We start from the raw sequence: 18,583 nt of genomic DNA on the forward strand, positions 1-18,583 counted from the left end.
GTTTCTTTCCAGTTTGAGTTCAGTCACGTGGGCTTGGAGTTCACTGCTCGTGCTTATGGTAAGCTTTGACTGACTTTTACGAAACTCTGAGCATTTTTTGTCTCTGGTTTTCATAGCGGTCAGTATTTCAGCGTGCATCCACGGCTCAGCGCGATTTTTTACCCTGGTGGTTCTTATGGGGGCCATGTTGTTTAGTATCGTTGAAAATTTGGTTTTGAAGCCAAGCCATGTTTCTTCAACCAGTGTACCATTGAGCTCATCTGACCAGTCCAGACTCTCCAGTTCAAGGTTAAAGGCCTCGCTAGAGTAGGTTTTGAGGTCTCTAGATGTGACTGTTTTGTGACAGCCAGCCTTTTGTTTTAGCTTTTTGCGTGTACAGAATATCATATAATGATCACTTAACCCGCATGCTATAACCCCTTTATTGGCGATCTTGGACTTGTCAGAGGTCAGGATGAGGTCAATGGTAGTCTGAGTTGACTCACACACACGTGTGGGTTGTGTGATTAGTTGGCTGAGGCCGTGCAGATCACAAAACCTATTGTAGGATTTGAAGACGGGTGCATCTTTTTGTTGCATATCCGTGTTCCAATCCCCAATAAGAATCATTTCTGTATCCTCAACTCCAGCTAAGCACGCATCCAACACATCATAAAAGCCATTTTGGTCTGGCGGTCTGTAAATTGTGCCGACTAGAACAGATTTAGCCCTTTCAAATAGAATTTCTACAAAAACTGTTTCAATAGCCTCATGATCTAGGTCTGTACGGTTAATAAATGTAGTGTCTTTATGAATGTACATACAGACACCTCCTCCATGCCTGTTCCTGTCATTGCGGACTAAAGAATAGTTCTCTAATTCAATTTCCGGGTCTGTTACTGATAAGTCCAGTTTAGTTTCTGAGAAACATAGTATGTTTACCTTTCCGCTACTGAAATGTTGCCTTATTTCTGCCAGTTTGTGCCTGAGGCTATTTACATTAAGATGAAAGATATGTAGTCCGTTTTTATCTGCTGTGATGTCAATATCCTTGAGATAAAGGTAGGATTCTTCTTCTGTGGGAAGGGGGGGGGGCTCTGTGATGTCCGGAGGGGGGGTGGGGGATCCTTTGATCAAGGTGGGTGTCCCGCAATGGGAGGGGGGTGGGGCTGTGTTGTTATTATTTGGTCCGTGTGTGGGAGGGGGGGGTGGGTGAGATTCTTTGTCATGTTCATCTGCTGGCGTCGCCTGGTGGTGGAATTCCGTGGGGAGGGGGCATGGGCCAGGGGCTGTGTTTATTCCATCCCGCCGGCTCCCTGCTGTGGAGACGTCTCGTCCTCCCGTGTGTTCCTCTGCGGCGGCGCCGGGTGTGTTGATTGCTCCGGCATCGGCACCCGAAGCCATTGTTGCATCCTGTAGAGCCAGACCCAGTCGTCGCGTCTGTGTTCGCGTCCTGACGGGGGTCCTGACGTGGCTGGGTCCGGGGTTGACACTGTTGTTGTTGTTGAAGTGGTCCCTGCCTGCTTCAAGGTGTCCACTATAATCCCGGTACCAAAAAATCCTCCCCAGCAGGACTTAATGACTACAGACCGGTGGCACTCACCTCTGTGGCCATGGAATGTTTTGAGAGGCTGGTTAAGGATTACATTTGTGCCTCCCTCCCTAGTAACATGGACCCTTTGCAATTTGCATACAGGGCAAACAGGTCCACTGACGATGCGGTCTCTCAGGTACTACACAACACCCTCTCTCACCTAGACCGCCAGAAGGGGGGCTATGTGAGACTGTTGTTCATTGACTACAGCTCAGCGTTCAACACCATAGTCCCCACCAGACTGGTGGACAAGCTGATCGAGCTGGGTCTGAGCCCCGCTCTGAGCGCCTGGGTACTGGACTTTCTGAGTGAAAGGCCCCAGGCGGTCAGGGTGGGGGGTCAGACCTCCAACACCATCACCCTGAGTATCGGGTCCCCCCAGGGCTGTGTTCTGAGCCCCCTGCTGTATTCACTATACACACATGATTGTGTGGCCAAGTTCAGCTCCAACTCCATAATGAAGTTTGCGGACGACACAGTGGTGGTGGGGCTGATCTCTGACAACGACGAGAAGGCCTACCGGGAGGAGGTTGAGGTACTGGAACGCTGGTGTCAGGACAACAGCCTGCTCCTGAACATTGGTGAAACCAAGGAGCTGATTGTGGATTTTAGGAGGAGACAGCAGGGGACACACACGCCACTGTGGATAAACAGGGCTACCGTGGACAGGGTGAGCAGCTTCAAGTACCTGGGGGTCCACATCTCAGAGGACCTGACATGGACAACACACATAGTCGTAAAGAAGGCGAAGCAGCGCCTCTACCACTTGAGACAGTTAAGGAAGTTCAGAGTATCGGGGAAGATACTCCAGTCCTTCTACTCCGGAGCTGTACAGAGCATCTTGACTGGAAACATCACTGCCTGGTATGGAAACAGCACGGCACAGGACAAGAAGGCCCTACAGAGAGTGGTGCGCTCAGCTGAGCGTACTACGGGTATTGCACTACCACCCCTGCAGGTCTTATATAACAAGAGGTGCAAATCCAGAGCCTGCAGGATAATGAAAGACTCTCACCACCCCAACAACAGCCTGTTCAAGCTGCTGCAGTCAGCCAAACGCCTGCGAACACCAGCAACTAGGACAGAGAGACTTCGGCTCAGCTTCTTCCCCCAGGCCATCAGAGTCTTGAACACTGAACTCTCCACACACAAGCACACATGAGCACACACACAACACACACACAACACACATACTGTATACGCTCACACACTAACAGTCACTTTAGCACGAACACACACACACATGCTGCACACGCTCACACTCAACGGTCACTTTACACAAAAAAAAGAACGGGAGTGGTTCTTGTAAATAGATGGATATAGCAAGATAGCATAAGGATATAAGTATAACTGTAGATTGTATAGTATAGTATTGTATAGTAGTGTACATAAGACCCAGTGCCTCATCCGTAATTAACATTGTATTGCACTATCGCAGGACCTTAGCATGTCGTACCATGCTTTTGTAAACTGTATGTACATTATACCTGTTATGTCTTATTCTTATTACTTGTATTATTGCACAAATGTCTTATTCCTATTACTTGTATTATTGCACAAACTCTGCGGGCATGACCACCCGCATTTCACTGTATGCTTGTATGCCGTGACAAATAAAACTCTTGATTTGACTTGACTTGAAGGTGGAGAAATGGGGGAGAAGGGATAAGGGAGTGTAATGTACCCTGCTTTCAGATGCACCGATGGATCACACCGGCACGCACACACACACACACACACACACGCACGCACGCACGCACGCACGCACGCACGCACGCACGCACGCACACACACACACACACACACACACACACACACACACACACACACACACACACACACACACACACACACACACACACACACACACACACACACACATTAATACTTTGTTGTGCCACCCTCCTCCAGGGGGGTTGAGTTCAGTGAATACACTCTGACAGTCTCTACACATTCTGCCATAAGGGGTTCAGTCCCCATGGCTGCTGGGTGGCGCAGCGGACATTGCGCTCGTCACCAACGCAAGAGACACCGGTCTCGAATCCGGCTGTCAGCGTTGCCTCCGGCTTGGGCCGGCCGTCATACTGACTCAATTGGCAGAGTTAGCGGGAGGAGAGTCGAAGGGTGGTAATCTGGACGTTGTAAACAGCGACTCCTACAGGTCGGTCAGGGCGCCTGCACAGCAAAGACAGGAAAATGGCGGGGCCAGTGTGAGCCTCCCACACGTTACTCCTCGCCAAATGAGAGTCCGCGCTGGCAGGTGAAAAGATGTGACTGGCTGCCTCCACATGTATCGGAGGGTACATGTGATGGGCTTCTATCCTCCCTACGACCGGCCAGTGGGGGGCACATGCGAGCAACGATCAGGACAGGGGAGGGAGAATTGGCACGAGAGGAAATTGGGATGGGAGAAAAATCACAGAAAAAAGGAGGAGAAAAAGTGGGTCAAAAAAAAGGGGGTTTCAGTCCCCTATGCATGCTATTTAACGGCACGTCTGGGGGAGATCATGTAATCGGTCCAGTATGTCTGCATGTCTGTGTGTCCGCAGGAAATCTCGCAAACTACAAGGCTGATATTGCTGAAACTTTGCACATAGACTAGACTAGAATATTTACTCAAATTGGTCAACGACGAAGTATTTTATTTGAATTAATTTCCATAATTGTCCATTGAAATAAATATTCAATATGAAGTTACATCTCTTGAAGACAATAGGGCGATACTACACAGGTTCGTTCTCTGGTCCCTGATTGGACATGCCAATCGTAAACGTATAACTATACTATAACTATGCATTAGCCCTTTCACTGCCACACTACAGAAGGTTAATATGTAGAGCATATGTGTGTAGGTTTTTAGATAACAGGTATTAGGGGTATATCCTGTATAAGACATTTGACTAAATGGTAATTTCATTGGATATGCACTGTAATTAATGCTTGTATATCTTATCGTGTGTTGTCATGTTTGTTTATATGTTTGTTTAAAAAATAATAAAAAAATAAAAACAAAAAAAAAGAAGGTTAACCCTTTCACTGCCACACTACAGAAGGTTAACCCTTTCACTACCACACTACAGAAGGTTAACACTTTCACTACCACACTACACCTGTGAGGTTTTGTCCGCTGCTCACCTACTCGCTCTGTTCCTTTAAGCCTACTCGCTCTTTCCTTAGTTTTCTGTTAATCAATTGCACTCACCTCACTAGCCCCCACCCTCGCGTTCGTTACTCTCGTTTGCTCTCAGCAGCCACACCCTTGTACTACCTGTCATTATGTGTTTGATTGGTCTGGTGCCGAACTCACACTTCTAGTTCGATTATCAATTACCTCCCGCACCTGATGTGTATTCTAATTAGCACCCCTTTGGGCTTTAAGTACCTGGCTCTTCCCCTCTGTCCCTCGTCGGGTCGTGCCGTAACATGCCGTATACTTCCGTATCATATTCTCTTTCACCTAGACTCCTTCGGGAGGTCCTCTGTCTGTTTATGCTGTTTTTATCTCCGGCGTGAGATGTGCTCCAGCCTTCGCCTCCTGTCGCCGTTGCCTGAGGGAGACACTGGACTGCGGCTCTCTAAGCTTCCACGGGAGGTATCCCAGTGATCCACTTCAGACCTCCGCGCAGCAGACGTCCTGGCGCGCATCCAGACCTCCGCGCAGCAGACGCCCAGACGACCATCCAGACCTCCGAGCCTGGCGCGCTCTTCCGCGCAGACGCACTCCAGATGCGTCCTCCGTACCGGCGCGCACTCCAAGCAGTCGCGCATCCAGACCTCCACGCAGCAGATGCGCTCTTCACTCCAGGCGCGCATCCAGACCTCCACGCAGCAGATGCGCTCTTCACTCCAGGCGCGCATCCAGACCTCCACGCAGCAGATGCGCTCTTCACTCCAGGCGCGCATCCAGACCTCCACGCAGCAGATGCGCGCTTCACTCCAGGCGCGCATCCAGACCTCCACGCAGCAGATGCGCTCTTCACTCCAGGCGCGCATCCAGACCTCCACGCAGCAGATGCGCCCTCCGTACCGGCGCGCTCTCCAAGCAGTCGCGCACCACTCAGACCTCCGCGCCAGATGCGCCCTCCGTACCGGCGCTTACTCCAAGCAGTCGCGCACCACTCAGACCTCCGCTTGGACACCGGTTTCCAGTGGCGACGCGCTCGCTCCGTTTTGTTCCAACGCTCTTTACGCACAGCGCCTGGGTGAGTTTTTATGACTGTCTTTGATCCTATTCCGTTTTTCGTGTGTTTATTTAACACTGAAGATTCCTGCTTTTTATCAGACAGTCACTCACCCAGCGTTCAGCCTTTTGGATTGTTTCATTGGGATAATATTTTGGCCTTACCATCGCTCACTGTGTGTTTACACACCGAAGATATTATTCACTTGGTTTTGTATTTTGGGACGTTACTCACAGTGTGTATATACACCGAAGATTCTGTCACTTTGATTACTCTGTTTTTGGGACTAGTCACCGCTCCTTCACCTGCTCTGTTCCCCATTCTACTCTGAGCTAATCCACTCCCTCTCTCCCTCTCGGTTCCCGTTTACCCACCTCGGAGATCTGCCGAGAGAAGTCTGCAGAGCGGCTCTGATGTACCCACCTGCTTCCCCAGACTAACCATCCCGGGAGAAGCTGCAGAGCAGCAACATTCTTTGATGCTTGTTCCTAGGCCTTACCCTGTTTTCTCTGTCCCAGTATGCAGCTCCAGCCCTCGCCCTGTTCCAAGGCCTCACCCTGTTTTCTCTGTCCCAGTAGTCCTCCCTATCTAGTCCTTCCAGTCCTCCCTTTCCCCAGCCCGCCTCCGCGGGCCTTTGTCCCTGTTTTCCCCACTCTAGTCCTCCCAGTCCTCCCTGTCCCCAGCCCGCCTCCGCGGGCCTCTGTCCCTGTCTCCCCTCTCTAGTTCCTCCTAGTCCTCCCTGTCCAGTCCTCCTAGTCCTCCCTGTTCCTGCCTTCCCTTGCCCCGGCCCTGTTCCCTTTAGCCTTCCCTTGCCTTCCCCTTAGCCAGCTCGCCTCTTAAAGGCACTGGGCCTTTTCCCTTTTCTTGTTTATCCAGTATTGGTGTTCTCCCTTAAAGGGACAGTGCCGTTTTTTCTGAGTGTTTTCAATAAATGCCCGTTCTTGGCTTACTCTCATACCTGTCTTGTGTTGTGCGATTGGGGTCGGTTACAAACCATAACAGTACGACCCGACCAAATCGACGACCCCAGCCAGCACAGACGGTGTATGTTGAGTTTGCCTTTTTTTTTTCTTTTTCCCTCTAGTTCCCCTGTTAGCTCCCCTGTTAGCCCTGTTAGCTTCCCTGTTAGCCCTGTTTAGCTCCCCTGTTAGCCTGTTGACTCCCCTGTTTGCTTCCCTGTTAGCCTCGTTGGCTCCCCTGCAGCTTGTTAGGCCTCTACTACCAGCATGGCCCCTGTCTGCTAGCTTTGCCCCGGCTGCTAGCACAGCCTCTATGTTAATGCAGCCCTTGCTGCTGGCATAGGCCATGTAGCTAGCCATGCCCAGGCAGCTAACCCTGTCCCTCAGCAGGGCCCCTGTCTGCTAGCTTAGCCCCGGCTGCTAGCACAGCCTCTATGTTAATGCAGCCCTTGCTGCTGGCATAGGCCCTGTAGCTAGCTATGCCCACGCAGCTAACCCAGTCCCTCAGCAGGGCCCCAGTCTGCTAGCTTAGCCCCGGCTGCTAGCACAGCCTCTATGTTAATGCAGCCCTTGCTGCTGGCATAGGCCCTGTAGCTAGCTATGCCCAGGCAGCTAACCCAGTCCCTCAGCATGGCCTCCACTTTTTGTGTAGCTTTCCCACTGCTAGGACTGCCCTTTCAGCTAGCAAGGTCAGTTTTTTCCCACTGCTAGGACTGCCTTTTCAGCTAGCAAGGTCAGTTTATCCCACTGCTAGGACTGCCTTTTCAGCTAGCAAGGTCAGTTTATCCCACTGCTAGGACTGCCCTTTCAGCTAGCAATGTCAGTTTTCCCCACTGCTAGGACTGCCCTTTAAGCTAGCAAGGTCAGTTTTCTCACACTGCTAGGACTGCCCCTTCAGCTAGCAAGGTCAGTTCCCCACAGCTAGGACTGTCCTTCCAGCTAGCTTGTTCTCTCATGCTGGTCCAGCCCTGTCTGCCAGCCTAGCTCCGGCAGCTAGCGCAGCCTCTATGTTAATGTAGCAGTACAGCTAGCATAGGCCCTGTAGCTATCAGTGCCCTGGCAGCTACCCTTTCCCTTTGCTAGCCTAGCTCCGGCAGCTAGCGCAGCCTCTATGTTGATGTAGCAGTACAGCTAGCGTAGGCCCTGTACCTATCAGTGCCCTGGCAGCTACCCTTTCCCTCTGCTAGCCTAGCTCCGGCAGCTAGCGCAGCCTCTATGTTGATGTAGCAGTACAGCTAGCATAGGCCCTGTAGCTATCAGTGCCCTGGCAGCTAACCTTCCCTCTGCTAGCCCTTTTCCCGGTGCTCCTCTTAGTTACCACTCAGCTCCTCTGGTTACCCCTCAGCTACCCTACTTACCCCTCAGCTACCATGGTTACCCCTCAGCTCCTCTGGTTACCCCTCAGCTACCATTGTTACCCCTCAGCTCCTCTGGTTACCCCTCGGCTACCCTACTTAACCCTCAGCTACCCTGTTCTTTTGCTAGCCCCACTTTTGTTGTGGCTTCCCCTGCTGGCTTGGCCCAGTACTTTTTGTTTGTTGCCTTGTTTTGTCCCCTGCCTCTCTGTCTGTATTTTTGGGTCGCCGGGTGGCTCCCGTGGAGGGGGGGGTACTGTGAGGTTTTGTCCGCTGCTCACCTACTCGCTCTGTTCCTTTAAGCCTACTCGCTCTTTCCTTAGTTTTCTGTTAATCAATTGCACTCACCTCACTAGCCCCCACCCTCGCGTTCGTTACTCTCGTTTGCTCTCAGCAGCCACACCCTTGTACTACCTGTCATTATGTGTTTGATTGGTCTGGTGCCGAACTCACACTTCTAGTTCGATTATCAATTACCTCCCGCACCTGATGTGTATTCTAATTAGCACCCCTTTGGGCTTTAAGTACCTGGCTCTTCCCCTCTGTCCCTCGTCGGGTCGTGCCGTAACATGCCGTATACTTCCGTATCATATTCTCTTTCACCTAGACTCCTTCGGGAGGTCCTCTGTCTGTTTATGCTGTTTTTATCTCCGGCGTGAGATGTGCTCCAGCCTTCGCCTCCTGTCGCCGTTGCCTGAGGGAGACACTGGACTGCGGCTCTCTAAGCTTCCACGGGAGGTATCCCAGTGATCCACTTCAGACCTCCGCGCAGCAGACGTCCTGGCGCGCATCCAGACCTCCGCGCAGCAGACGCCCAGACGACCATCCAGACCTCCGAGCCTGGCGCGCTCTTCCGCGCAGACGCACTCCAGATGCGTCCTCCGTACCGGCGCGCACTCCAAGCAGTCGCGCATCCAGACCTCCACGCAGCAGATGCGCTCTTCACTCTAGGCGCGCATCCAGACCTCCACGCAGCAGATGCGCTCTTCACTCCAGGCGCGCATCCAGACCTCCACGCAGCAGATGCGCTCTTCACTCCAGGCGCGCATCCAGACCTCCACGCAGCAGATGCGCTCTTCACTCCAGGCGCGCATCCAGACCTCCACGCAGCAGATGCGCTCTTCACTCCAGGCGCGCATCCAGACCTCCACGCAGCAGAAGCGCTCTTCACTCCAGGCGCGCATCCAGACCTCCACGCAGCAGATGCGCCCTCCGTACCGGCGCGCTCTCCAAGCAGTCGCGCACCACTCAGACCTCCGCGCCAGATGCGCCCTCCGTACCGGCGCTTACTCCAAGCAGTCGCGCACCACTCAGACCTCCGCTTGGACACCCGTTTCCAGTGGCGACGCGCTCGCTCCGTTTTGTTCCAACGCTCTTTACGCACAGCGCCTGGGTGAGTTTTTATGACTGTCTTTGATCCTATTCCGTTTTTCGTGTGTTTATTTAACACTGAAGATTCCTGCTTTTTATCAGACAGTCACTCACCCAGCGTTCAGCCTTTTGGATTGTTTCATTGGGATAATATTTTGGCCTTACCATCGCTCACTGTGTGTTTACACACCGAAGATATTATTCACTTGGTTTTGTATTTTGGGACGTTACTCACAGTGTGTATATACACCGAAGATTCTGTCACTTTGATTACTCTGTTTTTGGGACTAGTCACCGCTCCTTCACCTGCTCTGTTCCCCATTCTACTCTGAGCTAATCCACTCCCTCTCTCCCTCTCGGTTCCCGTTTACCCACCTCGGAGATCTGCCGAGAGAAGTCTGCAGAGCGGCTCTGATGTACCCACCTGCTTCCCCAGACTAACCATCCCGGGAGAAGCTGCAGAGCAGCAACATTCTTTAATGCTTGTTCCTAGGCCTTACCCTGTTTTCTCTGTCCCAGTATGCAGCTCCAGCCCTCGCCCTGTTCCAAGGCCTCACCCTGTTTTCTCTGTCCCAGTAGTCCTCCCTATCTAGTCCTTCCAGTCCTCCCTCTCCCCAGCCCGCCTCCGCGGGCCTTTGTCCCTGTTTTCCCCACTCTAGTCCTCCCAGTCCTCCCTGTCCCCAGCCCGCCTCCGCGGGCCTCTGTCCCTGTCTCCCCTCTCTAGTTCCTCCTAGTCCTCCCTGTCCAGTCCTCCTAGTCCTCCCTGTTCCTGCCTTCCCTTGCCCCGGCCCTGTTCCCTTTAGCCTTCCCTTGCCTTCCCCTTAGCCAGCTCGCCTCTTAAAGGCACTGGGCCTTTTCCCTTTTCTTGTTTATCCAGTATTGGTGTTCTCCCTTAAAGGGACAGTGCCGTTTTTTCTGAGTGTTTTCAATAAATGCCCGTTCTTGGCTTACTCTCATACCTGTCTTGTGTTGTGCGATTGGGGTCGGTTACAAACCATAACAACACCCCTTTGTCATGTGGCAGTGAAAGGGTTTTAACCTTCTGTATTGTAGCAGTGAAAGGGTTAACCATTTACATTTAGTCATTTAGCTGACGCTTTTATCCAAAGTGACTTACAAGTTCTGTACGACAAGTCATCAGGAATGGCACAACAAGTATCAGCTGAGTAACAATATTCATCAAAGTGTTGAGTGCTACAGTGTAGGTTAGTTTATTAGGACAAGTGCATGACAGTAAGGTTAGTTAGGGTTAGATTTGAATTATTATTAAAAAAAATTATTTCAGGTAATGGTTGAAGAAGTGCGTCTTTAGTTGACGGCGAAAGATTGGACGGGTTTCAGCTGTCCTAACTGGGGTGGGTAGTTCATTCCACCATTGTGGGGCAAGGACTGAGAATAGACAACTTCTCTTTGATGACCCTCCCGGAGCTCGGATAGGAGTAGGTCTGAGGCGGCCAGAAGATGCAGAGCGTAGGGGTCTTGAGGGTGTGTAGTTAGAGACCAGGAGGTCTCTAACTACAGGCAGGAGTGGTTCCTTTTGCCGCACGGTATGCCAGGTCGAGGGCCTTGAAGCGGATTCGTGCGGCAATGGGGAGCCAGTGCAGGTCCCTAAGAAGTGGGGTGACATAAGGCGGCTGGGTGGCGCAGCTGACATTGCGCTCATTACCAACGCAAGAGAACCCGGGTTCAACTCCGGCTGTCGGCGTTGCCTCCGGCTTGGGCCAGCCCTCATACTAATTCAATTGGCAGAATTAGCGGGTGGAAGTCGATGGCTGGTAATCTGGACGTTGTGGACAGTGACTCCTACAGGTCGGTTGGGGGACGCCTGCACAGCAGAGACAGGAAATGGCGGGGATAGTGTGAGCCTCCCACACGTTACACCTCACCAATGAGAGTCCGCGCTGGCAGGTGAAAAGATGTGACAAGCTGCCTCCTCGTGATGCAAGGCTTCTATCCTCCCTACAACTGACCAGTGGGGGGCATATGCGAGCAACGTTCAAGACAGGGGAGGGGAGAATTGGAAACACAAAATTGGGATGGGAGAACATTTTAAAATAAGGAGAAAAAGTGGATAAAAAAAAATAAGTGGGGTGACACGGGCCGACTTCGGTAGGTTTGAGATCAGGCGGGCCGCTGCGTTCTGAATAAGTTGAAGAGGCTTGGTGGCGGTGGCCGGGAGGCCAGCAAGCAGTGCGTTGCAGTAGTCGAGGCGGGAGATGACTGTTGATTGGACGAGGAGTTGGGTGGCTTCTTTTGTCAGGAAGGGGCCGATCCTTCTGACGTTGCTAAGGAGGAATCTGCAGGTTCTGGTTTTCGCTGCGATGTGAGCAGAGAAGTTCAACTGGTCGTCGAGGACAACACCAAGGTTCTTGGCGGTCGGGGACGCGGTCACAGCTGCATTCTCGACTGTGATGGAAAGGTCTGGTCAGGGGGGAGGATTTGGCCAACAGGTGGAGCAATTCTGTTTATCTTAGGTTCAGTTTGAGGTGGTTGGTCGTCATCCAGGCGGAGATGTCGGACAGACAGGCCGAGATCCGCTCAGAGACGCGGATATCTGAGGGAGGGAAGGAGAGGAAGACTTGAGTATCATCGGCATAACAATGATACGAGAAGCCATGAGACGTGATAATGTTACCTTAGTGTAGAGGGAGAAGAGAAGGGGTCCTAGGGTTCCATTTGGTAGTGTGGTAGTGAAAGGGTTAAAAACATGCATTTCCATCGTTGTCCATTGAAACGAGCCCCGTCCCTTTCATGTCTCGTGAAGCGTTTGTGGTTAGTGACTTATGGGAGGTCTCAAACCATCTGGTGCAGACGCTCCACCGAGACTGAGACTGGAGCTCCGCAGAGCAGTGCTTTCATGAGTTGAAATCAATCATACCTTTCTACCTTGTTTGTTTTGCCCAATTGACATTTGCAAACAGGACCCTCTCTCTCTCTCTCTCTCTCTCTCTCTCTCTCTCTCTCTCTCTCTCTCTCTCTCTCTCTCTCTCTCTCTCTCTCTCTCTCTCTCTCTCTCTCTCTCTTTCCCTCCACAGCTGATTCAGAATCTCAAGAGGCTGATGAGACCCTACTCCGTCGACTTCAGGTCCCCACTGGAGCTGTCAGCCGAGGGTGAGTGCGACACACACAGAGAGGCACGGAGGCACGCACTAGGGCTGCGCCATTAATGGGGGGGAAAAATCGCGATCTCGATTCATAGACCTATGCAATCTCATTTCTAAATTATGACGATTTATTTACATTTAAAAATGTCTTTACTTTTTACTTAACTTTTTTAAATGATGACGATTCTGACTTGAGTTATTTTGTATGTTACAAGAGACTTTTAAGTTTAAGTCAAGCACTTTCATATATGTTATGTTTAAGTTTAAGTTAAGCACTTTGTTATAATTATGTTATGTTGTCTGTTTAAGAAAGAGTGCAATAAATGATTCTATTGAAAAGATAAGAATCGTGTGAGAGAATCATGATCTCAATTCTTAGAGAGAAAAATCGTGATTCACATTTGAGCAAGAATCGTGCAGCCCTAGCACGCACGCACACAGACAAGGGCCATATTTATTGGTTTTCTGCTATCTGCCTTCATAACATTCCCACTGAATGTTAATGGTGCACATTAATCAAGCCTAGCAAGCCTGACGCCGATGAAGAAAACACATTATGGGACCGGAGGCGCGAACATACATGTGAGAAGCCTGTGAGCTCTGGATGCACATCTGTCATCTTGCTGACGCGTATTGATGTCATGCTAATTATTTTCCAATTAAAATCTCCTTGCCTCAGCTGTGTGTTTTTTCCCCCTTCTCTATTGACCCACAACACTTCTCTCCACGTCGCCATCTTCTCTCTGTCTCTATACCAGGGGTAGGCAACCCTAGGCACAATAAAAAAATTAAAAAAATTGTAATTGTAATTTTTTTTTTTTTTTTTTTTAATATTATAGTGAAATATTTTGCACTGTTGTCGCATTTATCTTGTTGAAATCCTCCCACAGGTTCTTTTTACTGCCACATATTTAATTGAGACCCTTTATTTGTTTATTATTTCAATTTAGCTGGAAATACATTGCTACATCATTCAGTAACATTTGCAGATCCTTATAACAAAAACATTATTACGGTCACCGTTGTGACCAGTGGGATTAATCAACAAATTGTATTATTTATTTTTCTATTTCATTGAACATTGCACATGTTAAAAGCCATTTTTTTTACTCAAAATGTGAGTATTACCAAGTCAACTTGTGTTCTTAAAACAATGACAATAAACATAGTTTTATTAGGTTGAAATAATGTGGTTGTGTACTTATTTTTCTGTTAACTTATTATGGATTGAAAACTGAAAACCTTAATGCACAGTAACTGAACTCAATATTTTGAAGTTCTGGTAACTTATTTTTTTTTTTTTTTACAGTGTAGTCTTGCGATCAATCAAAACTTATTTACACGATATACCTCACATTCACCCTCCATTCACATCCTGGTGTTCTCCTGGTGTTCTCCATTAGGCCTGTAGGTGGAGCTATGACAGCACACGTACAGTACACACACCGATGGTGTGTGATGTGTCCAAAAAATGAATGGGCAAATGTGAGTGAAATGGTCGCACTGTATGCAGCTGTTTGTCTGCATTGCATCCCCCCCCCCCCCAACTCAGATTTAGGGTTGATACAACCATCATAATAATATTGTTAATAATAACAATAACAATAATGATGTAATAATGTAAAAATTATCGTTAAAAATACCTGATTATGAGAAAAAAAATTACGATGCATGGAATATTGTTGAGGCACACTAGTTACAACTATATTTCAAACAGGCACTCCATGTCAAAAAGGTTGCTGACCCCTGCTCTATACTGTTGTTTCACAGAAATCCCCCAGAGAGGAAAGAGATCGAAACGTGGCTCCAACACTTAAGATTATATTTCAATCATAGTGTTGCACTGTGTAGGCCTACCGTCACAGTTTGCCTGATATCAGACAGAATGGTCAACTCGTTTCCATCTTTGGTCTGAGGGGGATTTGATTTTCCCTAACCAGTCGCTAGAGACCAGGCCTGGGCCCCGTTCCCCGTACCTGGTTCAACTAAGTCGATCAAGATGTCATTATCCAGATTCAGTTAACCCGATGTTTGAAGCCGGGATTTTCCTGTTCCTCGAAGGTGGATTCAGTCTCGTTAACTCGATTCAGACTTGAGACCCAGGCTAAATGCGCGCGGCCGCTTCAGTTGAAAAGCCAGCACGTATCGATGGCAGAGATCCTGATTCTCTAACGGCATTGATTGATTAATTGATTTAAAACTTTATTGACAGATTGCAATACGGCTCAATCGCCTCGCCGACAAGTTAAATGCGTTATCTATAGGCTAATTTTAAGTCCCTCATTACCTCAATCAATCAGATTATATTTCTTTAAACTTGCCTGCTGGATTGAATAATCAAATGAGATCTTGCTAGCGAAAATAATTAGTTAAACTGTTATACAGAATTACGATACGGCTCTCTTACCCATTGATTGATGTGTGGTCGATCTTTTACTTATCTCCACTGTGGTCTAACGGGTTGTTCTTTTGACTTTCACGCAGACGACCGGGGTTCGAAACCCTAGTCTTTTCCTTCTTTTTGCAATATAGGAATAATTCAATTTGGTGCACGTTGAGAGCTATATAAAGAATGACATCCTCAATGCATGTAGATTTATAATATTTTAACTTAAAACCAGGCTACTTTGGCGTATAATCATTAATATTATATTCAAAAAAATTATATTGGAAACACAGGGTTTCGAACACCGGTCGCTGGGTTGGCAGGCTTGAGCACTACCGCTGAGCCACTGTGCCAGATGGGATAAATTCATTGTTTATACATTAATGAACGAGAGACCCGTGTTTAGAATATTCTTTATTTTGAATGAAGTTTTATTTCTTTATCCTCATTCATTAATGTGACGTCAACGGCTCATTCAATTTCTCAAATCCGTCAAACAGCGCATCTCATCAGACATCTTAATCCCAGTTACAATTAAAATAACCACATAAATGTGTACATCGCACCGAGCGAGCGCCACGGTATATATAACGTGCATTATTTAGGACAAAGTGAATTTAGTATCAGCATTTTGGGTCTATTTTACATTTCAAAAGCCCCCTCTGGAAGAATGGAGCACAAAAACGTAATTCAGAATGGTATAATGCAGATCGTAGACTGTGGGAATAATTTCAGGAAACGGGCTGTCACTTCTTTGCGGGGGCGTGGCGATGGTTGATCCGGCTAACTTGAACTTAAACCCTGCTTTCGACCAGGCTCAAACTTTTGGATCTGTTGTCATGGTGATCTGGACAATCCAGGTACGGGGAGCCGGAAAGTCCGGCTTAAGTCAGACTTCACCGAAAGTTATCCGGCTAACTCAGTTATCCAGGTACGGGGAACGGGGCCCTGGTCTACAAGATTCACTACACCACTAAGGTACCCATATTGTACATGTCCAAATACTTCCCAAAGGTCAGTGAATACCACAAACACAACACCAGAGGGAACTCCACAAATCATGTTCAACCCAGATTCGGCTCAAACAAGGGACTAGACACATTTCCGCAAATATACCACAACAACGTAAACACAGCCTTAAAAAAATGTGAATCCCTACCCACCTTCAAAACCGCTCTCAAAGAGCACCTACGGGAGGCTGCAATTCGAAACTGGCCCCGGTAAATGTCCAAACCCCCCCCCTACCCAACCCCCTCCAATGTACAGTTTCTTCCCCCTCAAATGTATATAATTCTCTTTTTGTCTGTAAATAAACAGTACTGTATATTTGTATATCTTGTCATAAATGTCTGGATGTAACAGTACTGTATATCTGTATGTCATGTATGTCATAAATGTTATGAATTGAAAATGGGGGACCCTGATGTAAACAAGACAAAAGTCTTTCTCTGGTCTGCATCCCCTTAACAATTGTGTGTATTGAGCCGTACTGTATTGTACCCATTCTGCAATCTGTTAATACATTTTTCAATCAATCAATCAACCAACATATCCCTCCCTACGCTGCACTCCGGACTTGTCGCATGCCTGGCTCACGAAATTCACTTTTTTTGTAGATGTGTCAAAAAGCATTTGACACAGTTGATCACTCTCTTCTATTGCAAAGGTTAATGAATATTGGCTTTGACACATCTGCCTGCAAAGTGTGTGAAAACAGTGTGTGTGAAAACGACAAATGTCCAGTCAGAATTACAGCAGCAGGGGTCAAACCCGGGGCCAGTCTTATTTACTATTTATATAAATGATATTTTCTCCTCATTGAGGGCTTGTCAGGCTCATCTCTATGCGGAGAACACTATTGTCTATATTGTGTCGCTGACTCTATAAAACCAGAATCAGTCGACGTGGAAGTGGGCGGACTCAAACGCCTGGCTCCGGGCACGTGTCACAGTCCTGCGCAGGAGAGCACGGCACTAAAACGGCCAGGGTTAGGGGTTTGATTTCCTGTATAAAGGTCAACAAAACGATGCCCATTGTCTCCCGCTGTGTCCTGTATCCTGGCCCTAGAGGTGCCCTAACCGCTGCTCCTCCACGTCTGCTCCTCCCTCCTGCAGGCAAGGAGATGATCGAGATGTACTTCGACTTCCGCCTCTTCCGCCTGTGGAAGAGCCGCCAGCACTCCAAGCTGCTCGACTACGACGACCTTTTGTGACCTCGCTCGTCTCCGGTAGCCTGATTTGGCTGGTTATATCTCACGGCTGAGCCTACGGTGTGACAGGGCATTGGTTTAAAGAGGCCCCCCGACCCCCCCAAACCCACCCTCCCCCACCCACCGGAGAGGGGAAAGGGGGCTTGAGCGCTCTGTATGAGAGAGTCGGAGACTGAGTTCGGCCAGAGTGCTGGGGGGTTTACACGCCGTCCTCGCTCTTTTGAAGAGGTCAAGAGAAGGACAGCGGTAGATTAAGCTGCTGTCTGAAGACCTGTGTTTCCTTTTTTTTGTTTTTACTTCCCTATCCATTTACACTCTCTTCTGAAGGAGAGAGAGAGAGGGATGGTGGGAGGGAAGGAGGAGAGGGAGAGACTCCATCATCCTGTAGCCCAAATGTGTCAGAAGACACAAAAACTAGCGTTAGGTTTGGAGTTCAGAGGGTAGCCGAGAAGAGAAGAGACGAGAAGAGAAGAGAAGAAGAGAAGAGAAGAGAAGAGAAGAGAAGAGAAGAGAAGAGAAGAGAAGAGAAGAGAAGAGAAGAGAAGAGAAGAGAAGAGAAGAGAAGAGAAGCAGAGAAGGATGGCTGCTGAGGATAGCCCCTCCCACTGTGAGGGGAGGAGGACTAGAGATATTCTGATGTTTTTCTTTTGTTTGCCCCTAGCCTACCTGTCTGCTCTTTGAACTCAGAGGCATGGGGGTGAAAAGGTGTGTGTGTGCGCGTGTGAGTTAAGGTCTGGATGGGACTGTATGTGTATTATGAAGTGCTTTCTGGAGAATAGTTTTCCAGCATCTCTCTAACATGTTATCTGTGTGAAAGTCTAGGAACTAGAATAGAATTACGACGATTTGAAATCGATCAATATCTAGTATATAATAATAAACGGTTTCCTTTTTCCAACTAAATGTATTTATTTAGTATTTCCTATAATAAAACTGTTGGATTAACTCAGGTTACACTTATCCCTCGTTTGATACTTGGAAGTAGTGCACCACTGTTCACAATGCGACATACCGTAGATGTTACATACGTGTAACGTTAATTTCCGCTGTGGAGATGTCCCTATAGAGTCACTGTTAGTGGGACGTTTACGAGGGGGGGGGGGGGTTACGTGTGAACGTACGAGAGAGTGACATCGTGTGAACGAGAGAGATTGAGTTGTTTTTTTCTTCAAAATTGTACTGGTCAGTTTTCAAGTCAATTGTAGCCTAATATTAAGATGTGTTCCTGAGAATACTGTTCTTGCGCATGTTACCTAACGTCGTACAACCCCCCTGAGCCTGGCGAGGCGACACAAACCTTTATTTTCTTGAGGTGTCTGTTCCCAGGTAGCCATACTGAACCCCTCCCTTATTGTGAGCCTGTGCGTCTCCAATGTGTGTGTGTGTGTGTGTGTGTGTGTGTGTGTGCGTGCGTGCGTGCGTGCGTGTGTGTGTACAGTATGTGT

General features: G+C 48.7%; 1 protein-coding gene across 1 annotated transcript in view; it reads left to right on the forward strand.

Annotated features, from left to right (window-relative positions):
• Positions 1-17,469, forward strand: part of LOC311248456 (NMDA receptor synaptonuclear signaling and neuronal migration factor-like) — a gene marked incomplete at its 5' end in the record, with an annotated part of 64,048 nt that extends 46,579 nt beyond the window's left edge. Inside the window, 2 exon segments of the mRNA XM_084339332.1 lie at positions 12,475-12,550; positions 17,044-17,469. Of these exon segments, the coding sequence (XP_084195458.1) occupies positions 12,475-12,550; positions 17,044-17,141 (174 nt within the window). The 3' untranslated portion in view covers positions 17,142-17,469.
• Positions 17,470-18,583: the final 1,114 nt, after the last annotated feature.

Source organism: Notolepis coatsorum (assembly GCF_963971535.1).
Source record: "Notolepis coatsorum genome assembly, contig: SCAFFOLD_246, whole genome shotgun sequence".
Classification (NCBI taxonomy): domain Eukaryota; kingdom Metazoa; phylum Chordata; class Actinopteri; order Aulopiformes; family Paralepididae; genus Notolepis; species Notolepis coatsorum.